This window comes from Sus scrofa, chromosome 4 (assembly GCF_054392235.1).
Source record: "Sus scrofa isolate SSC_HxYL_T2T_F1_AM1 chromosome 4, Sscrofa_HxYL_maternal_Yorkshire_Landrace_v2.0, whole genome shotgun sequence".
NCBI lineage: Eukaryota > Metazoa > Chordata > Mammalia > Artiodactyla > Suidae > Sus > Sus scrofa.
Window position 1 is genome coordinate 127,599,235 of NC_139386.1, and position 25,892 is coordinate 127,625,126.

Consider the following 25,892-nt stretch of genomic DNA (forward strand, 5'->3'; position numbering starts at 1 on the left):
TACTAAGCGGCTGCTTGCTGCATCAATCACGCCAAATCAAAGACTAATCTAAGGAATGATTAAAAACTGTCCCAGAAAACTCAGGCTTCCAGTAGGAATAAAATACACCTCTTCATTCACTGAATCTGGCAAGAAAATGGTAAAAAATGGATAAAACCAAATAATGCTCATTACTGCCACAGAGGAACGGCATTGTTGAGCTTAGTGATTAAGTAGAGAAATACACAGAAAGAGTAGAAAAGTTTTAGACATGGTTCATCCACCTCTAGTGTAGCTAGCAGCTGGCAGAAGGCTGGGGTACTATCTCAGCACAGGAGTGGGAAATATTTCTGTGGCAATTTACAAGGGGAGTGTCTAGACATAAACTTTATAGTGTAATTAGCCATCTTGACACACAGGAATTATGGACGCCAAAGACATTCTTCCAGACGCTTCCTGAACACAAAAGATGTTAGTACTTTTTTCCCCAAGACAGCTTCCATAAACGTTCATTCAAGTTGGTTTCTTGATGGAGAAACCCACGAAAGGTTTGAAGGATGCCTCTCACCCACCAGCATGTGGCGGCCCTTCTCCCAGAAAGCGCTTCCAGAAGGAGGGTCACCCGAGACAGCAGAGCTGGGCTGACTCGGGCTTTATTTCAGGCAACCGTTCGCCCACCACCGTCCTGGGTCCACCGTGCGCCAGGCACTGTGCTGGGACTCAGACTACAAAGCGGGGGACATGCTCACGGGCCAGCAGGGAAGCAAGAAACTGAACCCCGCCACATGAAGTGGTAAATTCAGGGTGGAAAGGGGAATAAACACCCAGCAGAGAAAACGTATCCGCCGTGAGGAGACGCCTGAAGGTGCCCAAGGTAAACCAGGCAATGTCTTCTATCAAAATCCCAACAGGACGCGGTAGGGCTGGGGTCCATCAAGTGCCCCCAGCTGCCTTGAGAACGCCCAGCCTGGGAAGAACACACCACCACTCATTTCCGGTGCGCATTACGCCCTTGTTAACACGAGGCATTCCTTAGGGAGTCGGCTGGAATCAACATCCCTGCCAATCACCAACACACGCACATCCACACTCCTGCACGTTCTGATACAACTTCCAGGTGAGAACCACGGCCGGGCGGATTAACACTGAGAGCCCTTAAAAAGAGGGGGTAAGGTCTTGTGTGGTTGTTTTCAGGGGCGGCGAGGAAGGGGATGCTGGGAGGGAACATCCTACACGTGTCTAGCCTTCCTCTTCCCGCCCCCGCTAAGCTCCCTTTCCTGCTTCCCACACTGACGCCACATACTCACGGCTCTCAAGTCTCCAGCTCGCGCTGTCTTACAACAGGTGAGGTTTCTTCCCATTTCACCACAAAAAGAGGCCATCAAGCAAGAACTGCGATGATGACGGCAGTGTGTACTGGCTCCTCCCACCCCAACCCGGAACCTCTTCTCCGCATGTTGGAGGCTCTGCCCAGGTAGGGCCCCCACTTCCAACAGGGCTTATGTTGTGTGCAACCAACCGCACCTTCCAATGGGCCAGTCCTGGATGGTCCGCTATCTAGGGATGGCTCCCTCTGGGCATCCTGGAGGCCCACAGGCTCTCATGACCCAAGCTGGACTTACCCCCAAGCCAGTCCTCCCCTCAGGCAGGGGTCCGCATCTCAGAGAAGCACCCTGTCATCCACCACAGCTCCCCACCTTCCAGCCTAGAACCATCCTGGTCTCCTTCCCATCTCCCGCCCACCATGAACCGACTGCCAAATCCTGGTGGGCTGAAGAATACCAAAGGAATGCCAGCCTGATGCCAGCAAAGTTTTGAAAGTTTCTTACGAGCCTTTTGAGGAACAGAAAGAAACGTGTCTGGATGACAAAATGAGATAAATTCAGTGTGGGTTTCAAAAACTAGAACCAGCATGTAGATCAATGATCTGAAGGAGACTTGAGAAATATCTCCTACTACTCATAGGGTTCTCTTTTTTTGGTCCATTTCAGTAATATTTTTACAAATATTTATATGTTTACTCAATTTGTATATAACACAGAGCTGGGAAAGATAGCCAATATGATCAGTTAACAAAATCAGGTTTCAAAATTATCTTCAGAAGCTGCAATAACGAATCCTAATCAGCAAGATAAAACAGGAATAGATTTTTAAAAGGCGATACCCAAGTATAGGACTTAGCATAATAGCTACAGAAAAAAAACACACACACACGAAATCTTAGCAGCTTCACTTACACAAACCAATGAGAAACAATCATGTAAATATATTTAATAATAAAAAGCAATCTTCAGAGGCATTAATAATCAGATGGTCTAGATCAAGCCACCTATCAGTCCCATCTTACTCTGAATAAATCACAGATCAGAGGACCTGTAGAGCAGGGTAACGAATGGTGATTTTTAGAAACTGTAACGTGTCACGAAGAGTTGAAGGGCTGAGTGAGGTCAGCTTGGGAACAAGATCACTCAGAAGGACTTAAGAGCATTCTTTGAACATCTGAAGAACGGTCATGTGGAAAAAAGGGAACTTACTCTGGCAAAAATTATAGAAAGGGGAGAGATCAGCTTAATTTAAAGAGGAGCTTTCTAACAATTCCGAATTGCCTAAGTGTCCATCACAGAAGTGATGAAGTGACCAGTGCGAGGGTCAGTCTGCTGGGGAGGCGGGCACTACGCTCACCTCCAGGGCAACTACAGAGTAAGATTCTGGGATTCTAGGACTGATGCGATTTTGGTCTCTAAAAGGATAATTTTGCATTAAATACTACCTTAGCTTCTCAACAATCTACCACGTATGGTTTAAAAAGCCAATATTACATCTATAAGAAAATATTACGTATACACGGCCTGGTGGGAAGTGCACGGGCTCTGTCACAGCCTTCAGTCTGAACCTCCGTCCCCCCGACTGTTAGCTATGACATGGGACACGTGACTTGCCTGGCCTGACCGGCTCCTCAGTTTCTTCATCTGGAAAACGGAGGTAACGACAGCACTAACCTCACGTGGGAGACAAACTACATGATGCTGGGTGCTGAGAACAGTACCTGGCAGATGGTACACATGGCACAGTTTCTGCTTCCACCAGCACCCATCCGCGGCAGCACCCAGGCCACGCACTTCTGGGTCCGTCACCACTCCAGCCAAGGGGAACAAGGCCATTCTTGGCCGCTAGGCCCTATGCCTCTGGCCCATCCCCCTGGACATTCGTCCAACACTCAAAATACAGGCACTCACGCTGCGGAAATCTACCCTCCACCACGTGACCACCCCTGCCATGCTCCAAAGTTCCCTCCCAGCCACCTATCACCCTCTACCTCCACTACGCCCCCTGGAGCGGCTGCTCTGCACCCAGCAAACAGGGCTCTGACCTTGGCTTCTCTGCACGCTCTGAAGACACACCCTTTCGTCCTCTGCAACCCTCTCAGGTAGCAGCCGCCAGGTCTCTCATCCTTCAGGGTCGGGAGAGGCTCTGTGTCCTCCGGGCTCCTCGTGGTTTCCGTTCGGCCTTACTCCCCCCTCCGCTCCCCTCCCACCAACACCCGGGGTGGCCTGGTCCTGCTCACGGATATCAGAGTCCATCCTCCTGAACGGCCCCTCCCATCCATTCAAAGACGCTGGCCCTGGACCCCCCACGTCCTCAAGCCCTGCTGTCATCCTGAGTGACTTCCCGTCCATGTAGAAGGTCCCAGTGTCCTGAACAGCTCCGTCCCTAATCTTCAGAACCAGCCCCTCTTCCAGGCCACCTCAACCACTGGCGGACTTTTCCTGTCCCCTGCTCATCACTTTCCTGTCTCCAGAACAGGACTTTGAGGGCTCTCTTGGTTGACCGTTCCTTCACGTGGGCTCAGTATTTGAACATCCTCAGGTCCACTGACCGCTCAGCTTTTCTTTAATCCACGAGCCTTTCCTCTTTTTACTTCCCTCTTCAACCAGCGTGGATGCTAGAGCCTATCACTTCACTAACAGCCCTACATCCCCTTCCACTGCCAAGAGCCAGCCAAACCACAACCCCGGATGTCCCCAGCCATCTACTCACCGACAAGCCCGGGACGTCAGAGCACTGGTGGGAAACGGCGCACACACCAGAGACGACGGCGGCTGGTGAGTGTGAAATTACGGGGATCAAACAGCTCGCAACCCTGCCCTGCGCTCCTGCCACATCGCCCTCGCCAATCTGTCCTTTCACGCGCCACGATTAATTGGCCAAATTGTCCCTACTCTTCGAACCTCCCACCATTCACCTCCATTCTCAACAGATAACCCCATCCCATCTCACCAAAAAGAAGCAGCAGCCGACACGGGACAACTCTCACCATCCCACCGTCAACCTCTCAAACTACCCACATTTGCAGCCACCTGTCGTCCCATCTCAAGACAACCTCCTTCACCGCTGCTCTCCAGAGCCTCCTCTCTGGCCTTCTCGGGCAGCGGCGGCTTCCTCACTATTCTTTCTTCTTCCTCAACTAGATCTTTCTCTTGGCCTTTAAACAGGCTCAGGTTCCCAGTCAAAACAAAACTCCAGAGCCCCACCACCGCTTCTTCACCCCTATGTCTCTTTTCCAGTAGAGGCTCCTGCCCACCCCCCCGCCCCCTACTTTAGGACAAAGTTCTCAGAAGGTCTGTCCATCCGGTCGTCATTTCTTGTCTCTTCTGCTCTTCAGCCCACTCCGTTCTTGGCCCCACCCTCGTCGCTCCCCGAAACAGCTCTTTCTAAGGTCAACGACGACTTCTACGTGTGGCCTTCATGTCACTTAGCATCTCGGCCACATCAGACACTACTGACCATTTTCTCCTTGAAACACCGCCTGCTCTGTGTTTCCAGAACACCACACGTCTGCTGCCCAGACGCTAAGGTGGAACTGCCTCAGGCTCGGTCCCAGACTCTCTCCTCTGCGCTTGTTCCCTATGTGATTTCATCTATACTTGTGGCTCCGGTTACATACAGAAAAATCTCAAGTTTCACTCTCCACCGAGGTCCCCGCTCTGAGCTCCTGCCGTGCGTAGCCAGCGGCCCGGCTGGCGGCCCCACAAAGCACCGCAAAGGCATTCAGGCCCGATCTCTGGACTCGGTCCTCTCCCAGGCTCATCGCCTCTGTGAGTGGTCCCGCCATCCATCCCCCCTCAACAGCCAGAAACCGAGGGGTCACCTCTGATAACGTGCTTTCTGCACCTTCCCACCCCCATATCCTCCTCCTCCTCCTTAAGGATGCTTCAAATACATCCACTTCTCACAAGCTGCCACCCCTGCTTTTCTGGATGGGCTCTAAACGGGTCTCCTCAGTGCAGGGAACAGACAGGAAGACTCCACGGGTTTCGGCTCTCGAGGCTATCTCTGGCCACGTCACCTCCTCGCCTACCCCCACCTTAAAGCTGTCACAGGGTGCCCGGTGCTCTGAGGGCCCCAGCTCCCCGGCCTCAAGTGGCACTTGCCCTCGCTTGCTGCACGTCCGCCAGCGTGGCCGTCTTTCTGTTCCCTCCCTCTGCAAGGCCTCCGCATAACCCATGCCCCCTCTCCTGCGTGAACCACCTCCTGCCTCCTCAGCTCTCAGCACAAGTCTCGCTTCCCCCGGGAAGCCCTCTGCAGCAATCCCCCCACATCTGCTCTCCTGGCCTCAGTCTCTCTCTTCACAACTGCAATGCAAACGAATGTCTCCCTCTGCCAGTGGAACGCGAGCCCCCTGAGGGTGGCAACAGGACCATTCGCCCTACCGAACCATGCAGGGCCTGTTTTTAGGACCTGGGCCTCATTCAGCCTCCAGGGACTTCCCTGAGTTCCTAGGGAAAAGTTCAGACAGTTGCAGACCAGAGAAGGGAGGGGATGCAGAGATAAGGGAGGAACAGTCAAGCAACAAGAGCACAGCCTTGGGGCAGGGTCCCGGTTCCCTCTCCGGGGAGGCACACAATAATACAGGCATCGGAGGCACCTGAGAGAAGTTCTAGTCCTTATGCTTCTCTTAGAAATGAATACATTAAAACTGAACAGCTTAGACGCCTTCCTTCTCCTTCTCCCGGGCTTCACTGCACCCTAAACACAATCACCTGTGAGCACCCTGAGCACAAGTGCCTGTGGGTTAAAAATTAGTAGCACATGATGTTCTTCAGCAATTTTCCTCCTTTGTTCTCATCTCTGATCAATATGCCCTTCTCGCAAGTACCGTTATTCTAGGCAACAGCCCAGAAGACCCTGTCATGATCAGGCCGAGATCTCCTGACTCCAGCTTTGATGACTAAGATCCACCCCCTCCCCCCAAAAAAGAACACGTTTGTCTCAATCCTGATTCCTATCTGAAAACCTGTTTTTCTCCTTTTTACTAGAAAACTTGCCATTCTTTCCAAGGCAGGGGCACCGTCTTGAAGGTATTAGTCTGCCGTGACCCTCCTTTGCCTGGCAAAGCAACAAAGCTCTCTTTTTCTCCTTTACCCAAAACGCTGTGTTTCAATTTGGCACCGGCAGACAGAGGCCGAATTTCGGCAACACTGCCTCTGTGTCCCCCTACCTACCACAGTGCCTGCCACAGGACATGTGCCCAGTAGTACACACCAATGAAAGACCGTCATGCCAACAGCAGACATGCATCATCTCCCACGGTTTCCATTCCTCTAGGACCTCACCAGCCTCAGTTCCCTCATGTTACCTGAAAAAAGTGAACTTTCTAAATGGACAACCCCAGTATGAACGGCCGAAACACACACTGACTTCAAAAGGCTTCTCCCCTGTAAATGTGCAAAAGCTCAGAGCACCGGTATCACAAGTGACCCAATGCTGCGGGCGTGCCTCAGTCCATTCGTGCTGCTGTAACAACACACCACGTGCTGAGTGGCCTGCAAAGTCCTCAATTTATTGCCCATGTTTCTGGAGGCTGGGAGTTTCAGATCAGAGTACCAGCGTGGTTGGGCGAGGGCCCTCTTCCAGGTGGCAGACCTCGCAGGGCAGAAGAGGGGAGGAAGCTCCGTGGCGTCTTTTACAAACGCACGCACCCCATTCATGAGGCTCCAGCTTCATGACCTGAGCACCCCCAAAGGGCCCACCTACGAGTACCACCACTTCGTGGGTGAGGATTTCAACAATGAATTTCCGCGCTGGGGACACAACATTCAGACCACGTTAGCAGGATATTTGGTTGGTCTGTGCCAGACTCCTTACTACAAGTGATATGTGCTCAAAGGTTTCGTGTATATTTAACTGCAATCTGTACGGTATTTTCATATTTTCTTATCGATTCTTATGGACAGAAGTACTTATTTCTTGGTTTATTTACTAAGTCAGCAGCCCTAACACGTAAAAGTGTTTAAAAAGTTTCTATTAGCAAACTGTAAGGCATCTGTAAATGAACACACGGCTAGAGAAAATGAGATGCTTACCAGACCAAACAAATAAAAATCCTACCAAAACAAAACAAAACACCCTGCTCCCCACCCATTCTGGTTTTACTCACATTTTCATACGGGTGATACCCTGCACTCATCTTTCTCAGTGCTCACGAAAGGTCAATAATTAACCAGAGACATTAAAACCCCGGAGGGAAAAACGACAGCACACTACCCACGTCTGACTTTTCATCCACGTGAAAACTTAAGCATCTAATCAAATGCGTACAAAGCTTTTGTCTAACTGCAGTCACAGTTTTTGGTTTTTATTGCTGTGGTTAATTCCGCATTGAGAGCTACACGCAAAGGGGGGAAATTTCACCTCTTTTTTTCTGAGCATGAAGTTCAAGGACCATTAGCGTTGGAGTGAAAGTCTAAGGGAAGCCAGCTGCACAAGTAGATGCTCCAGCATTCAAGGCACTGCCTTTAAACTGAAGCAAATGGGAAGAAATGAAGACTCAACCAGGGAAGACTCAGGAACGTGTGTCACATTGCAAAGTTACAGGACGAAGTCACACTCCCTTTCTCAGGTACTCAACGGTACTTGGGATTTAACCAGGAGTTACTGTAGAAAAGAGTTCTCTAAGGTTCGTCCCTGTCAGTGAAGATACTAAACTTGGAATAAAGGCATCCTTTGTATTTTTCCCATACTTTAACCCTTTCTCTTCCAAGAGCATATCACAGAACTCAAGTTCAAGAGAAACGGTTTGATTCTGCCTCTTACAGATCCCAGCAATGGGCACTTCCCTGCAACAATTTTTTGGACTATAGATGGTTGAATAAAACCAAGAATAAAATAGTTAAGGCTAAATATTCATACATTGCTCACTGGCTTTTATTTTCCCCACGATTTTATGTCATAATTACAACCACAGGCCGTTAGAGCAGGAAGGAGGCTAACCTCGGTTCCCCAAACTGGCTACAAGAGTCCCCCACCCTTGGGGTTCCTGCTGTGGCACAACAGGATAGGCAGTGTTTTGGGAGCGCTGGGGCGCAGGTTCAATCCCCGGCCCGGCACAGTGGGTTAAATAAGGATCCAACGTTGCCACAGCGGTGGCTTAGGTCACAAGTGTGGCTTGGATCTGATCCCTGGCCAGGGAACTCCATGTGTCATGGGGAGGCCAAAAAAGAAGAGTCACCCACCTACAGCAAGACATACCTGCACTCAGGGGCTGTGGGGCAGCCCCAGCTTCTACCACAATTAGTCCATATGGCTACAGATTTCTTGAATACAAGACGTCCCTTCTCTCTCTCATAACCCTATCTGTCTCTTTACATCTTATGTTAAATGCCTCCTAGGAATTTCTCATCCCTCTAATTTAGTATTTGTCTACACCAGAGTCTCCCCCTGCCCCCTCTCACACCATGCCGTATTTTCTCAGTATATATTCTGCTTATTTCCGCCAGTAGAGAAGATTCTGTAGTCTTCCTTTCTATAGTTTGTTTTCCAGGGGAAAGAGGGATAAGTTTCCTTGGCATGAATTTTTCACGTAGCCCAGAGCCCCCACCAAGAGATTCTGACATAGTGGGGGTGGGGGGGGGTATCTCATCTCCTTAACTCCTCCCTTGAGAATTCCTGCTCTTTTAAGAAACAATTTTTCCCCTCATGTCCCACAACACTTAATCAATTCTCCCTTCTATTATAGGTATTAGGATCTTATTATATATTTAGGGTCTTAACAAAACTTTTATTTTTATTCCCTAGCTTATATTTATTCTTTTTACATGTTCTAGCTGTTAACAATAAAATAAATCGAATACAGTTACTCTACATCATGCCAACGTTTTTGTTTTTATTTAAAAATTCTATTTTTGGGAGTTCCCATTGGGGCTTATGGGTAACGAACCCCAGTAGTATCCATGAGGTTGCGGGTTCGATCCCTTGCCTTGCTCAGTGGGTTAAGGATCTGGCATTGCCGTGAGCTGTGGTGTAGGTCGTAGATGCAGCTCAGATCCCATGCTGCTGTGGCTGTAGTGTAGGCCGGCAGCTACAGCTCTGATTTGACCCCTAGCCTGGGAATCTCCATATGCCACGGGTGCAGCCCTAAGAAAAGAAAAAAAAAATTTCATGTTACAGTGACTCCTGGCTTGGGATTTTTTATAATGCCTAACAAGAAATGTGGCTGTAATGAAAAAAGGCCTCCTTTCTCAGCTCCCAAGCCACTAAAGAATTCTCCCCTTAGGAAATTCAGGAGTTTATTTTCTAGGGTCTTCAGGCTCAGTGCACAGATAGCACATGTCATTTACTCGATAAACATTGCTTCCTAGCATCTTGCCCCACTCCAAACTTTCATAAGGAAGTCTTTGTTTTTTAATCCTAAGGAGTTCCAACCACAGCCACCGGATTCTGGATAAACCAGAATGCCTTAAGCCAGAAGCCAACAGCAATTAGAAGGCCGTACTAACACAGTACCTGACACAAACAGCAAGGGGGTGGAGGCTTACACAGTCTGAGGGCCCATCCTTAAGAACCTCAGTATGTCAAACACCGCAGTCCCTGGTCCTCGGACGGGACCTGCGTGAGTGAGGGGCCCTAAAGCCAAAGCGGGGATGCGGGGGCACCTGGGAAATTCCAGAAGAGCAACGAGGTTCTGCAGCCGACCTGGACCAACCTCTGACATAGTCAGGTCCGTATGTCAGCACTTCCATTCCTGAAGGGATCACAGACCGAGCCTCTTGGCTTGCTGCCAGAACTGTGAAATCAAGGAAAAGCCGGACAAAGCAAGGTTTTGCCAATTACGCTTTGCTCTTCTTTTATAAGGAATCACTGGGACATCTGCCAAGCAATCTAGGAAGAACCTAAGGGGACAGGGAGGTCCTTCTCACCTCCAAACTGTCCATCTCAGGTTCCCCGAGAAAGACCTCAGGGTACAAGGAAATCGCTGAGGGGGGGCTACACCTGCCTGCCTTCTAGTTGTCTCGTTGGCCTTCTCCCCACAGGAAACGGGAGACGGTATTAAATGGGTTAGAGACAGGCGTGGAAGAACAACTGAGCAAAATTCTCCCACCTGTTGAGCTCTTGAGCCGAATTCCATTCAGCTAGAGAGAGAGAGAGCTCGAATCCAGTGCCCGGCCAGTATTTATCAAGTGGTTTGGGGCTCCAAGAATATGACCTGCAAGTCCATAAATGGAGATGAGAGAAAAAAAAAAATGGCTTCGGTGAGTTAAATTCACCCAGCACAAGGCTTGGTACATGCAGCCATTTGAGGTGATTCATTTAATGACCCATAAATTCCTCTGTAATGTGATGCAGCCATCCTACCGCCCAGAGGTGGAGTCTGTGTCCCTGCCCCCATGAATCTGGGTTGGCCCTGCCACCTGAGGACAGGTCGATAGCGTAGAGGAGAAGGTTCTAGAACCCAGGTAGACCTCAATGGACCTGGCAACATCTGCCTGTCACTCTCTTGGAGCATTGCCCTGAGACTGCCATGTGAAGAAACCCGTCCGGGCTCCTGGAGAATGAGAGGCCACACGGGGCTGCCCAGCTGATGGGCACCACTCAACACCAATCACCGGCCATGTGGCCAGCCAGCCTGGACCGTGCAGCCCAGCCAGCTGACCTTCCATGTGAAGGCAGACCCACGAATGAGCCTATCACCAGCAGAGCAACTGCCCAGCCACCCACAGAATCATGAGAAGTAAATCTGGGTTCTAAGCCACTGGGTTTTGAGGTGGTTCGTTATTCAGCAGCAAGAGATCAAAGCAGCACTTGATAAAGGCTGTCTCTTCTTATTCCCACACTTTCCCTACTGGGAAACGCAACACCTTTCTCCCCAGTGGCACCAAGTCACACGGTGACAGGATGTTCTGTGTCTTAAGCAAAGTGATCATTTCTCCTTCCTTTTAAACCTTGGCCCGAGGGGTCCTGACGCTTGTCTACACTTATGATCTGATTAGGGAACTGGACGGCTTAAATGAAAAGTCAGCCAAAGGGTTACTAAATTCTCTAAGGGAACCATAAGAGCCACTTAAAACCCTACCTGACAGCCCTGGAGGCTGGTTTCTCTTCTGACCTCTTCCCAGAAGAAGTGCCATTGCCTCAAACTGGTCCCAACTGCACTGCTGTCCAGTACACATGGGACTTCTCTGACTCAGTATCGGGTTTGACACTATCGGGTGCGGGGGGCGGAATCTAAACACAGTGTCATGTTTCCTTGAACCATGTCACAGGCCAGAGAGGGGATGATATGCAAAACCAATCCGAGGTGGCTTCAGGGGACCTCGAGTTTAACATTTAGTACAGACCACAGGTTTAAATCCAGGGCAGGTCCTGTAAACTTCCCGAGCTCGGCGGTAGACTGGGTAATAAAGAACTAGTTTGGAGCAATTCCAACTAGTTTGGAACTAGTTCTGAGGCAAGTCTTACGCGAATGAGGTTAGGAAAGCTCAGATCCAGCTCATGAAAGCCGAACTCACCCCGCTTTCCGAACCAGGGTTAAGCCACCGCAGCCAGTAGATCGCTAAGCCCCGTAACAGGCTCGCGTTCTACAACCTACGAACCAATGTTCAGTTTGGAGATGTGCTCAAGGCTCCTTGGAATGGGGGCTCCGACCTTTCAAACTTGCGGAGCTGATTGATGCGAACACCATCCTCCCTGCGTGGACCAAGGGCAGAGGTTTGCTCGTTTTCACTTTAAAGGAAAACCTTCTGTTTAATCTTTGTTGTGGTCGGAATGTATTAATGCCATCTACGACATCCTCACTTCTCACTTTGCACGTTGCAAGCCTAGCATTCTTGGGCAAATGGGTTCTACTCACAGACATTCCACTAAAATTAGATATTCTCTACTACCGTATAGTAGAAAAAAAAATTGTCCAGGAACAATATCAGATTGCTGTTTTCACTGGTCATGTATCCTCTTCAAGCTATTTCTGGATTAAACCCAGGAACTTACACCTCACCCCAATGATCTTTCGCTGGGCAGTGCCAAGGCATGCCACCCCTGACTGGCACCAAGGAACACGATATGAAACAGCATCATAAAGCAAGGTCACTAGGTTTTACTGTAGAGTGCCAGGGATGTTGCTGGGAATGCTGGCCATTGCAAAAATGAACATATTCTTGATTTAAAAAAAAAAAAAATCCTTTTTCTTTCACCTCCTAGAATCAGGAGTGGATGGGTTTCTCTGATTTGGCTTCCCTTCTAGACACCCTGAAGCTTGTTCCAGATGCTTCGCCTTGTGTCTTTGGCTGCTGGAAAGCTGACAGACAGAACTTCCAGGAGGAAGAGGGCTGCAAAGGACACTAACCAACTTCGCTCATACCTCCGTCTCATTTTCCTTTGACTTGTTTTCTTTCTGGTCTAGGTTTACTTTATCGTGTCAGGTTGCGTGCATCTTTGTAGCCTTCTCTAATGATTTTGGAACAAGGGGGGGGGTGAATAAAAGGGAAGGTATTGGGGTCAGTGTGTAATGTCTAAGCCCCCTACTTTAAAAAGTGGGCTCCTGTAAGCAAGAGCTGCATATCGCCCCACTTTCAAACCATAATGTTTGTGCTGTGCTTTTACTGCCAAAAGAATATTTGGGGAATTGAATGGTAGAGTATGTACATTTTGATGGCCCCATGTTACCTGAATTATATAATAAATAGTGTACTAGTGATTTTATCTATAGTCCTCAAAACAAATTCACCTAAGTGAAAGGATGCATGTACAAGAATATTTACTGCAGCATTATTAGTGATTGGACGCAACCTTAAGATCCAGTGATAGGGAAATGGTTAAACACACAGCTACGGACACACCATCCCAGGTTATGCCGACACTGAAATGAACAAGAGGCTATAGAAGACTGTCCATCACCTTCTACGAAGTAGGGAAAAAAAAAAAAAAAGTGGGCTGCAAAATGCTAACTTTTTCATAAATACATGTCTGGGTACCTTCTGGCATGCGTAGAGAAGAAAGCTTTGAAGAGTTATACCCCCAAACAGATTGAGTTTGGGGGTGAAGCCAGGGGAGGTGGGAGCTGGCAGAAGAGGAAGAAGCAAACTTTCATTCTCTTGAATACTAATCCTGATGTTTTTTATAATGTACACGTGTCACTTTTCTAATTTAAAAATAAAACACGCAGAAGAAGACGACATTTAGCGACGTGAAGCTGTAAAGCATTCTCAAATCCTCAAAACACCTACTGTCTCAGGGTTTGTTCAGTGATACAGAACTGGGATACTTCAAACATGCTGCCTTTGCTCCAAGCAGCCAGGCCTCTGCTTCCAGCAACCTGGCCTTGTTGCCTGCAGACTGCATCTTACCCTGACTTCTACACAAAACCTCTAAGAAACGGATCCGTTCAGTAACCCTCAAACAGGTTATTAAAATGCAAAAAGGCAAAAAGTCTTTCTCAATCAGAACACAGCAGTCATCTTCATAAGTCCTTAAAATAGCATGGAACAAATTACAAACCATTTAGATCCGTAAGTGTCTCATATGTTTACATGCATTAAAACAAAACATGTTAATTGGGCAGGACTAGTTTAGGGAATTACGCCCCCGAAATGAACCACTGTGTAAAGGGAGGGCTCTTAATTTGTTCTAAATTTTTCATCAAATAACAACTCCTTCCTCCTCTTCCACTAAATAAATACATGCCAAACTAGAAGTTTTCTATGCCTTCAAAGCATACGCTTTTAAAGGTTTTTTTTTTAAGCCTATTTAAAGAAGGCTAATTAAGGAGTTCCCATTGTGGCTCAGTGGTTAACGAATCTGACTCGCATCCATGAGGACGTAGGTTCCATCCCTGGCCTTGCTCAGTGGGTTAAGGATCCAGCGTCGCTGTGAGTTGTGGTGTAGGTCACAGACCAGGCTCAGTTCCTGCGTTGCTGTGGCTGTGGTATAGGCCGGCGGCTACAGCTCCGATTTGACCCCTAGCCTGGTAATCTCCATATGCCAAGGGCACAGCCCTAAAAAAGCAAAAAAAAAAAAAAAAAGAGCTAATTAAATTAACTTGACCATACTAGTTTCTCCATGCCCCCCAAATTTTAAAGTGAAATCAAAACCCATGTATAAACCCATCGATGTACAGTTATCTCTAAGGTGGTCGTGGCAGCGGGCAGTGGACACTAACAGGGCCCAGGCTGGGATCCAGGATGAGCTCCGAGCCTGGGCTCCGTGGGTGAAGTCAGGCGGAGACTACAGTCTTGAGCTCGGAGGTGAGGTCAGAGAAACCAGGGTTGAAAGCATTAGATAAGCAGCTGAGGAGAGGTGAGGTCAAACACTGAAAACCAAGAAAATCAGACAAGGCCGGGGTGGGTCCGAGCAAAGATCCAACTAGGTCAGAATGTGGATGATGAAAGCAGGCAGTAACCAGGCAACCCGGGTGATCTCTGATACCGCGTGCATTTTCCTCCAGGCTTTGTGGTCTTTGTCCACGGGTGAGGGTGTTAGGTCTTGGAGTCAGATGTTAATTATTAGAAAAAGGAAGCCAAAGGCCTGCAGATAAGACTCTGCCCTTGACGAACTCTGGGGCACAGCTTGAGGAATTAGCTCAAGGATGCCGGGTGCTGCCTCAACTATTTCTCCAAGAAGCTTTTTTGGCAACCCCAAAGACTATGAGTGATGATTCCAGTTTGATTGGAGATCTTGAAATAGATGTGCAAGGAAGTCTCGAACATCTGACCCTTGTAGAAAACACATGAGAATACGTTTCCAATTCACGGCGAGGCAAGCCGTCAGCTTCCTAAGCAGTTTGGTCAGCAAAGGGGGTTTGGAAACAACACATTCCACCCTATCCTTCTGCACACATCTCTCAAAGCTGGAGGGGGAGAGGTGGCCGCTGACCCTCCCTGCCCCCACTCTGCACCCTTAGGCCCTCTGCTCCCCATCCAGCTGATGCAAGTCGTCTCTCTCCATCAGCCAATTTGTCCTGAATCCATGTGTCTTATTTAACCTACAGAGAAAAAGCTACTGCTCTCAAGACACTGCTGTCAAATCTAAGTTTACTCCTTCCATGCTTCCTTTTTCCTGCTAAACCTACTGTTTTGCTTTGCAGCGGACAGAACTGGTAGGAAGTCCTATTTTTGCACCTGCCTGTCCAGCTGCCTTTCACGAATGTGAGTCCTGCACCCACAAGACATCAGCTGAGCTCCCATACCCGCTCCTGTCCTCGCTGACAGGGGTCCAGGGAGCGCCCAATCCATTCTATGCCCCCTCCCCACCTCTTCCAGCACCTCCAACCCCAAGCCCAGTCTGCTCCACTGCAGGAAAAACCTCTTTTTCCATCCATTAGACAAATGGTTTCCAAAGAGTGGACTGCGACCCATTAATAGTTGATGAGTTTTTCAGAACACAGACTAGAAACAGAAATAGAATAGAAATAGAAATGAAAATAGAAGCAATACCCAGCAAGGGTACGTATTGGTTTCACATACACATATACTTACTTCTGTCCCGGGTCTCAATGTAAAAATGTACTTTGTGCTGTGTTGTCATACAAAGATGTTTGAAACAAGCCTTTGTCCATCTAGTCTGAGCACCTTCCCCCCACCCCACCGCTACTGGGCCCACTCTCGGCATCTCCTTTCCCCATGCCGGCTCAAGCTCTGAAGAGACTGCCAGCTGTCTTCTTCATCGGCTGTTTGCACAAACCTTGGCCTTTTGCAGTGACTCACAAGCTCCTTCTTATGTAGCCACAGGCTGGCCTTCTCCTCCAACAGAACGACGTTCTGAGCAGAGCAAAACAAAACAAAAAACCCCTTTTGCTGTGTCCTTTGCCCTCTTTTCAGGTCTGAGATCTGCTCCGGCACCTCCAACTGACTCACTATGAATAACAAAGCCAGAGCAGTAGAACGGCAGTTCTTTGTGTCCCACCTTTCATCTCCAAAGAGGAAAAAAACACCACCAAAGTCACTCTTGAAATACCCTAGGTTTTCTTACAAAATTAACCTCGCTTTCCTGATGGAACGCATTCCCTGGGTGATACCGCCAGCGCCTGATCCCAAGGCCAGGTGAGTACAGCTCGGCCCTCATGTGGAATTCCAGCGGGCCTCCCATCCTTGAGAACAGATGGCCACTCCACCTCCATGTAGCTCTCCTCCTCCTCCTCCCACAAGGCAAGGGCACAGAGAGAGCACCACAAGGTGGGCGGAAGCGTGGGGCCTCCGCTCCGCTCTCCAGGCCAAGGGCACAGGCGGCCCAGCACAACCCCACCCCCAGTCCTGCTCTCCCTCGCCCAACCGCCCACAATTCTCACCCAGACCATTAAGGCATTATCTTCCTCTGCAGAAAACCCGTTTTCTGTATCTTCCCAGAGACTGACTGGTTTATTTTTCTCCGTCAAAGTCAGTTTCCCGCTTTTTAAGCTCCCAAGAGATAGCTTTCTGCATCCTTTATCTGTAGGGGGGGTGGGACGTTCCTTTGAGAAGAAGGGTGAAGGGACACACTGAGGTCTGAAGGCCTCTTCTGAAGCTGACTGCTCAGTTCCCTCCCCTGCCCGCAAGGCCAGCGTTGATGGGGGACATAAACCGTCGGAGCGCCAAGGACAGGGAACAGGTCTGAGAACCACGGGGCAGCTGTGCCAGGTTCTGAGTCTCCCTCAAAGGGAAAGGGCGAAAGGGCAGGTCACACCTCGGGCACATTCCAGAACTCTCCAGTAGCCCCATCACTCCCTCTCTGCAACCCGGCCCTTTTCCCATTTCCTAGTGGGGACGCCAGGGCCCCTTTACCGCCTCTCTGGTCCCTGGTTCTGGGGCGATGGCCCTCCAGCCCCTCCCAGGCTGCCTCACTCCTAGCTGGGACTGCGCTTCATCAATCTAGCACCGAGTTAGATTTCTGATGGCTCCCTTCTTCGAAGGTCTCCGTGTCCCTTGCTCATCAAATACATCTCTCTCCGATGAAGATTTCAGAATATGAAGGAGAAGAGACACCAGCTCTCACATCCATACTCTAGGGTCTATGTGGAATATTTGCCTCTTTGGACTTTACCGTAAGCTTCATCCCTTGACACCTGCCATTCCTGCCCACCTCCAAGGATGCAACTTTGGCTGCAAGGAGCCATGCTTCTCTCCAACCAGGTAACGAAGGCTTAACGTGAAAGGAACAAGGGCAGAGAGCTCATAGTGTAAACAACCATGACTGACTGAGCAGCTAGCTGAGGGTGAGGCATCGGCTCTAGACAGGTACAACTCGTGAGATCACTCAGCACAGATTCAGACTCTGGAGGGATGCAGTGTGGCAAAAGGAGTTGCCAGGGTAGGGAAAAAAGTACCCACACGATAATATCACCCCCTGGATCATCTGAAGGCGTAGGAAGAAGGAGGGCAAATAAAACCCATGGTTCCTCTAGCCCTTCTTTTGAATTTTCTAGTGTGGCAGGAGCCCACTTTTCTAAGTTGGTTTAATCCGCACAATGTAAGAACAAGATAAACAAGGGAAAAAAATTCTCTACTTCGCCCATAGCACATTTAAAAGGGAACTGAATTCTCCACCGGATTACTTTAACTGGCTACACAACGGTGAAGCTGCATATTCCAAACTCACACAGCAGTATCTCACTTAAAACACACCCCCTGAGATCCATTTTTCTCAACTCCATTTAATGACTGAGGAAAGATCTTACTAACATGACAGCTCTTCTCCTACCTCACACATCAACTCCTAACATCCCCACGGCCGCTTCCATCTTGTCCCCAAGCAGGAATCAGATCCATTTAAACATTATCAAGGACCATTCTTTAAGTACGATTTTATAATGTTATATAAAAATGTGCACCACGTTCACACTCAGATGGCTATAGCTAAGAAAATACTGGCTAGCAACAGTGACCCTTTCATGAACTTAGACGACTCAAAGTGCTTTCACGGAGGGCAGTAGGGAAACGCTAGCATTATGGATCCCATTTCATGGCTGGGTAAACCGAGGCACTTTAATAAACTTGCTCAGGGTTACAATGGCGGAGATGGAAATAGAAACCAATTTCTCCCTCTGACTCCGTCCCCAGTCCCTCTCCCACTAGACCGTTCAGCCCTTGATGGCTAAAATTGGGACCCACTTGAGAAGTGCCAGGATAAATAAAAGCTTGTTTTATTTAGTAAGGGGGGGGGGGAGGGGAGACTTACCCACTTGATGCACCTGATCGTGTGTGGGCCTCTAACAAGAGCTGCCCCTGGATGCCCCAAACACCCATCCCTTTGAGCTGAGATCGGGGAGGCACCGCCAGGCAGCCCCTGCAGCTGGAGTCGCACAGCCCGGGAAACCCGAGGGGAACGCGGGGCGGCAGGGCGGCTCTGGGGGCCGCGGGCCCCGGGGCACCCTCTGCGCGCAGAGCGGCGCCGGAGCCCGCCGGGCCGGGAGGATGCTGCGCCGGCCGCACACACCTGCTGGAGCCCTCCCGGGAGCCCCGGGCCGCCTCCCGCGCTGGGGACGCCCACCCAGCCTCCGGGCGCCAGAGCCCTCGGCCGCGCTAGGCCGGGGGCGGGAAGCCGCGGCGCCCCTGCCCGCGTGCGGCGCTCGGCAGCGCGGCACAGCCGCGGGGCAAACGAGCCCGCCCTCCTCCCGAACCCCTTCCAAACGGCGTCACCTGTGCCGGGTCCCGGGGCGACTCGCGCGCGGGCGGCTGTGCGCCGGGCCGGGAGAGGGCGGCGCGCGGCTATGGGCGCCTGGTCATCCGGCCCGGCCCGAGGGCTGGCGCTAGCCAGAACCGCCCCTGGAGATGCTCGGCGGGAGCCGGGAGAGCCGCGGGCTCCGGGCCGCGGGGAGGAACAGCCACGGAGGCTACTGCTGCTGCTGCCGCCGCCGCCGCCGCCGCGGCCGCCGCGCCCGCCCGGACTGCGGGCTCGGGTTACCGCAGAGCGGCTCCTTAAAGGGGCCGCGGCGCCCGGGCGCGGGCTCGGCTCCGGCTCCCCGCGGCCCCGACCCCCGGCCAAAGTGGGCGGGGCCCCACGGCCGACCTTCGGCTGCGGCCGACCTTCGGCTGCTGGAACGTGCGTCCCGTCCCGGAAAGGGCTCAAAACCAGGAACGCTCGAGGCAGGCTGCGGCGGGGTCCTGGCAGAGCACATCTCGCTAGGGACAGAGCGTGCGGTTCTCGGCTTTCCCAAGCAAGGAGCACAACCAGCAAGTGGGGGGATGGTCTGAGTCCGCTTCCGCGGCGGTCAGTACCTGGGCTCGCCACGTAACCAAAATTCTTTTCCAATTATGAGTTTACAGTCTGCCTTAAATGCTCAAGGTCCCCATAGAAGAAGCGCATGGTTTGATCATCAGAAACGAGGTGAAAGGGCAATTACTGATTTTTCCTGCCTCGTTCCATTTGGCCAAAGTCCCGCGCAGTTTTTGTTTGGGGGCTGTACGGGCCTTTCAAACTGGGGAGGGGGAACCTGTGAAAGAGGCAAGTTCTCTCCATCAGCCTCCTCCAGAATCCCTGAGAAACACCACCTACACGTGGAGCCCCCCTGCTGTCAGGGTGGAGAAGCAGGATCTGGAATTTGGGATGCAGGCTGAGCATTCCAAGCTGCCCAGTGTACAAAGTTTGCCACTGAAAATAGCAGCTCTTCTGACTTGTGAAATACAGCCTCAAAAACTTCCAAGTGTTCTGGAAGAATGATGGAAGTAATTGTTTTGAAGTAGACAAAATAATGAAGTACATTTATGCTGCTGTCATTTGCACCACACAATCACAAATCCTTTTTCCTAAAAGAGATGCCGTTCTAAAGTTAGTTAGTAATCACCACCATTAATAAACACAGGACTGTTACTGGAAAGGAATGTCTATCAATAGAGCTAATATATTTTACCCAACATATACAGGCACACACGCACACACACACATTTTAGCTAACCGAACTCAAGTTCTTCATCTGTAAAATGAGGATAATAATTCACAGGCACCTCTGAAGTGTCTTGGCTTAGAATAACCTGACCCCCTTGCTGTACAGTGGGAAAATAAAAAAAATTATAAAAAAAAAAAAAAAAAGAAATGACCTCAGGCTGACTTAGAAAAGACAGAACCCATTCTATCCCGCAGCGACAGAAACCTGCCCTGCAGTGGAGCAAGGAGGAAGATCTTGGAGGCCCCCCGAGTGCATATTCCTTTTTTCTCTCCAAGATTCTCAGGGCATACCAGGGCACCAATGTCCTTTGACCACAGCCTGTCCCATCACAGTTGCTCCACCATGTGCATAGTCCCTGACAACGGTGGTTTGCCCCACACAGGCCTTCCCATACTCACACAGCAGTTTCGTAACTCTCCGTGGGCAAGACGGTTGCACATCTGTGGGATCAGCCCTGCAAGAACGGATCACAAGTGTCAAGTCAGGCATTTGCCTGGAGACTGCCTCCCCCAGGCTCTCCTGTGTTTGTCTGCAGTGGCCAACAGTTGTCTGCTATTTTCTGATAAACGCACCCTGGTTATCTTTGATATGCATTTTCTCTTAACACCCACAGCAGGAGCCAAGGTCAAGTAAACCCACAGGAATCTAGGATATTTTGTCCCACTCCACTGCTTCATGTTTGGCTTCTACAAATGCAGCATCAAATCCACGAGTCTGATTTGAGATTATAGAGAGCATGTAAGTGAATATACATCAAGGGCAAGGCCTAAGATATGAAAGGAATTCAGTAAAGATTAGTTGGATTTTGAAACTTTTAAACTAAGTAAAATTCAGTGAGCTTAGGAGGTAAAAGAATATATCAAACTGCAAATTCTTCCTCAAATTTATAATGCAGCTTAAGTTCTTAAAAAATACCCATTCTATTATTCACATTTAAATCTTTAATTACTATTCTCTTTTTTTTTTTTTTTGGTCTTCTGTTTTTCAGGGCTGAACTGGTAGCATATGGAGGTTCCTAGGATAGGGGTCAATTCAGAGCTACAGCTGCCGGCCTACACCACAACCACAGCAACACTGGATCCTTACCCCACTAAGCGGGGGCAGGGATTGAACCTGCGTCCTCATGAATGCTAGTCAGATTCGTTTCCATTGGGCCACGAAAGGATCTCCTAATTACTATTCTTAACTGCTTTACCAATACTCTTTCTCCAAGAACAGTTTTCCCAAATTCTGTATTTACCATCTGAAGTTTTTCTGCATTTTAAATATGAGGTCTCAAAGCTAGGTTGGCATTTTTATGTTTGTTCACTGAAACAGCTCAAAGAAATAGTTCAGAAAAATGAAGTTATCCATCTACTCTTAAAAGAGAAAAAAAAATACTCAAATTCTTCTGAGGCAATTTTCCTGATAAATTTGTTTCCAAAAATTCCTGCACTTCTAATTAGAGCCAATTGTTTGGAACACTGAGACCAAAAGCTGCTTCTTTCGGAAATAACAAGATCATTAAGGCAAAAGTATTTTGGGGAAACTGCCTCAGTTCTCCATTCGGCTCTGTTAGTGAAGACATAATGGCAATAGCGTCAAACGTTTTGATCAGAAAGTTGACTCACGGAGTTCCCGTCATGGCGCAGTGGTTAACGAATCCAACTAGGAACCATGAGGTTGCGGGTTCGATCCCTGCCCTTGCTCAGTGGGTTAAGGATCTGGCGTTGCCGTGAGCTGTGGTGTAGGTTGCAGACGCGGCTCGGATCCCAAGTTGCTGTGGCTCTGGCGTAGGCCAGTGGCTACAGCTCCGATTCGCCCCCTAGCCTGGGAATCTCCATATACCGCGAGAGCAGCCCTGAAAAAGGCAGAAAAACAAAAAAACAAAAAAAAAGAAAGAAAGTTGACTCAGTCAGAAATGAATAACCCAGGCATTACTTTGACCTTTTTTGATAGTTTCAGTGTATCAAGAAATTTCTGTAATTTTTTTTTGAATAATTAAAGGTACATGCATTTGTTTTTCAGACTTTTTCAAGAAGAAACTATTTTGGGATATTAACAGTGGTTTTCTCTGGGTGGGTAAGATCCTGTCTTGTATTTTTAGTTTCTCTTATTTTATGCGATTTTCTTACTACAATGTATATGCGTTGCTTTTGTTTGTATTTTTACTTTTAATGAAAGTTATACATATATATGAAAAGTCAAAAGACACACATAATCCCATCAACTTCTCTCCCACCTAGCTTCACCCCAGTTCCACATAACCCTGCTAGGTGCTCCTCATTTCCTAAATGATAAATTTATACTAGGAGTTGCCGTTGTGGCTCAGCACTAATGAACCCGAATAGTATCTATGAGGATGTGGGTTCAATTCCTGACCTGGCTCAGTGGGTTAAGGATCCAGCACTGCCGTGAGCTGTAGTGTAGGTCACAGATGTGGCTCAGATCCCCGAGGTGCTGTGGCTGTGGCCAGCAGGTGCAACTCTGACTCCACTCCTAGGCTGGGAACTTTCATATGCCATGGGTGTGGCCCTAAAAGGCCCCCCCCCCCAAAAAAAAAACTAAAAAAAAAAAACTTCTACCAATGTTTCTTGCCTTTCAGCTTCAGACGTTATTTATTGACTTCTTATGGTGTTTGCGGACTTAGCTCTTGCACACACACCGCTAACACTTTTCCCTGCAACATCACAACATCACAGCTTTCATTCAAGTCAGTCATTAGGGTTTACATCAGCTTGACAATATAAATACAGAGCACTGCTGAATCACGTAAGTTACCAGGATAATGTTTTTCTTGAAAATCTCCTGTTCTTTCCGGTGTTAAAAACCGCCTTGCTTTTTCACATTTTTTTAAATGTATCTAGCCCAAATTTTATCCAAATGCTTCAATATATCTATCAAATCCCTATCAATAATATCTTTTAATACCCATAAGATGATTTTTCATTTACTCTCTTATTTTGCTAAAGCGCAGACTCCAATAGCTTACTTAGATGGGGTGCACAGAAGATGAGTTTTTAGAGGGATTGACTGTCTGAAAATATCCTTATTCTATTCTCATCCTTGATTGATAATTTGGACAAGTTGAAGATCGTTTTCCCTCAGCATTTTTTTTTTTTTTTTTTTGTCTTCTGTCTTTTCTTTAGGGCCGTACCTGCGGCATATGGAGGTTTCCAGGCTAGGGGTCTAATAGGAGCTATAGCTTCCTGGCCTACGCCACAGCCCCAGCAACGCCAGATCCAAGCCGAGTCTTTGACCTACACCACAACTCACAGTGGCGCCAGATCCTTAACCCACTGAGCAAGGCCAGGGATGGAACCCAAAACCTCATGGTTCCTAGTCGGGTTTGTTTCTGCTGCACCAAGACGGGAACTCCTCCCTCAGCATTTTTAAAATTTTTATTATGATTGACTTACAATGTTCTGTCCATTTCTGCTGTATCCCTCAGCATTTTAAAAGCATTGTTTCATTGCCTTTTTTTTTTTTTTTTTTTTTTTTTTTTTTAAGGGCTGCACCCATGGCATGTGGAGGTTCCCAGGCTACGGGCTGAATTGGAACTGTAGCTGCTGGCCTACACCACAGCCACAGCAAGGCCAGATCAGAGCTGAACCCATGATCTACAGCACAGCTCACAGCAATGCTAGATCCTTAATCCAGTGAGCAAGGCCAGGGATCGAAGCTGAGTCTTCATAGATGCTAGTCAAGTTCGTTTCCACTGAGCCACGACGGGAACTCTGGTTTCACTGTCTTTTACTTTCCGTGTTGCCATTGAAATATCTAAAACCTTTCCTAGTTCCCATTGTGCTGTATCAGACCTGTTTTTCCTTCTAGAATCTTCCCATTATGGCTGGTGGGTCTGAAAGTTCACCATGATATGCCTTAGAATGGTTCTTTTTTCATTGATTGTGCTGAACACTCAGGGGTTCTTTTGATCTGCAATGTTTTTCTTTTGTTATTTCTTTGTTAATTTCCTCCCGTTTTCTCTGTTCTCTCTCTGTGAACTCTGAGTAGGATGTGGGGACTTCTGTATTATTCTCTAGATTTATTGTCTTTTATCCTAGTACTCATCTCTGGATCTTCTTCTTCTATTGTCTAGGACAGAGGTTCTAAACTGGATGGAGGGCTAATTGACTCTCCCAACCTCAGCCACTTGGCAATGTCTGGTGATATTTTTGGTTGTCACTGCAGGGAAAGGGGGCATGCACCAGCATCTAGTGAGTAGAAGCCAGGCTGCTAACCCTGTTACAGGGCCCAGGACAGCCTCTCATAGCAAAGAATTCCCAGCCTCAAATGTCAGTTGTGCCAAGACTGTGAAATCCTGGACCAGGAGAATTACTTATCTTCCAATCTTCTGAAATTTCTATTTCAAACATATGTTTCTTTCCCATTATCTGATTAGCCCTTCTCGAATGGGAACTTTCTATCAAAACAAAGCAACCAACAAACCAACCAACCCTCCTTTCTTCAAAAAAGTAACTTCATCCTTCACAGAAGGATGGTGTTGCTAGTGGTAAGGTCGGGGTGGAGGGAGTGAGTGCAGGCTGGTTGGCTGAGGTGGGGAAGGGACCCAGTGGTCCCCAAGCTTTGTAAGCAACTTTAGGGGCAATCCCCCTTCTTCAGGTTTATGCCTCACTCCTTCCTTTCACAGTCCACTGCACCTGCAAGTGCTCGGTCTCCTCCAAACACTAGCTTAGCCCCTCTCCCACTTTGCCAAGTCAATTACAGTAGCCTGCTATTTCTGTGGATGTAGAACCCAGAAACAGGGAGGGCAGACTGTTCTTCACCATTTTACACAAGGCACTTGAGCATCCGTGGATTTTGATATCCAAAGGAGGTCCCAGAACCAATCCCCCGAGGACACCAGGCAGATCACTGTATTTCTACTCCATCCAACTCCTGGCTTCCACAATTTATTGAACCCTCTCATCTGCTGTGCACTCTTCTCTGGCCCTCTTTTTTCTTCTGGCTTATAGCTTGTAAACACCTCTGTGCACTATCATTTTAATGCTACTTGGCAAAGAATAAGTGATAAAAAATTAAATAACAGAAAGGGATAAAAAATGGAGGAAGAGGAAGAACACGAATCTATTTTTCTGATATTTCTTTTTTTTTTTTTTGCTTTTTTGGACCACACCTGTGGAATATGGGGGTTCCCAGGCTAGGGGTCAAATCAGAGCTACAGCTGCTGGCCACAGCCACAGCAACAAAGGATCTCAGCCACATCTGTAACCTGCGCCACAGTTCATGGCAATGCCAGATCCTTAACCTACTGAGTGAGTTTAGGAATCAAACCTGCATCCTAATGGATACTAGTCAGGTTCTTAGGTGACTGAGCCACAATGGGAGCTCCTAACTTAATTTTTAATTGTGCCAAAATATTTTCATAAATTAAAAAAATTTTTTTTACAAATTAGTTTATTTTTTATTTTTTTACGTTGCATATGTTGCTTATATGCATGGCTTATATTACATTTCCATTGGACAGCACTACTCTAACAAATGTATTTTCTGTCATAGCTCTTGATAAGAAGCAGAGCTGAGCCTGGAGGATGATGGCAATTACAGCTCTCTCTCTTTTTTTTTTTTTTTTTTTTTTTTTTTTTTTTTTTTTTTTTGTCTTTTTGCCATTTCTTGGGCTGCTCCCCTGGCATATGGAGGTTCCCAGGCTAGGGGTCCAATTGGAGCTGTAGCCGCAGGCCTACACCAGAGCCACAGCAAAGCTGGATCCAAGTCACGTCTGCAACCTACACCACAGCTCACGGCAACGCCGGATCGTTAACCCACTGAGCAAGGGCAGAGATCA

At 48.5% G+C, this 25,892-nt stretch overlaps 2 protein-coding genes across 43 annotated transcripts in view; one reads left to right on the top strand and one right to left on the bottom strand.

The window, feature by feature from the left end:
- The window catches only part of TLCD4 (TLC domain containing 4), a 110,940-nt gene that overhangs the window by 55,234 nt on the left and 29,814 nt on the right, over positions 1 to 25,892 (bottom strand). For 5 of the 42 annotated variants that reach the window (XM_085020840.1, XM_085020830.1, XM_085020832.1 and 2 more), the window contains exons 1-2: positions 20,506 to 20,582; positions 10,358 to 10,462 (exon numbers count right to left, since the gene is read on the bottom strand). In XM_085020840.1, coding sequence (XP_084876966.1) covers positions 10,358 to 10,384 — 27 coding nt within the window. In that variant the 5' untranslated portion in view covers positions 10,385 to 10,462; positions 20,506 to 20,582. 42 annotated transcript variants of the gene reach the window in all.
- Positions 1,026 to 7,547, top strand: LOC146404245 (uncharacterized). The gene is made up of 3 exons (XM_085023984.1): positions 1,026 to 1,096; positions 3,915 to 4,082; positions 4,643 to 7,547. The coding sequence occupies exons 2-3, from the start codon at positions 3,996 to 3,998 to the stop codon at positions 5,132 to 5,134; spliced, it is 579 nt and encodes a 192-aa protein (XP_084880110.1). The 5' UTR covers positions 1,026 to 1,096; positions 3,915 to 3,995; the 3' UTR covers positions 5,135 to 7,547.

Excerpts from the sequence above, each read along its gene's own strand:
- LOC146404245 (XM_085023984.1), top strand. The coding sequence starts at position 3,996 with ATGTCCCCAGCCATCTACTCACCGACAAGCCCGGGACGTCAGAGCACT. Across the intron at positions 4,083-4,642 it reads ACCAGAGACGACGGCGGCTG|CCCACTCCGTTCTTGGCCCC; the intron begins GTGAGTGTGAAA and ends TCTGCTCTTCAG.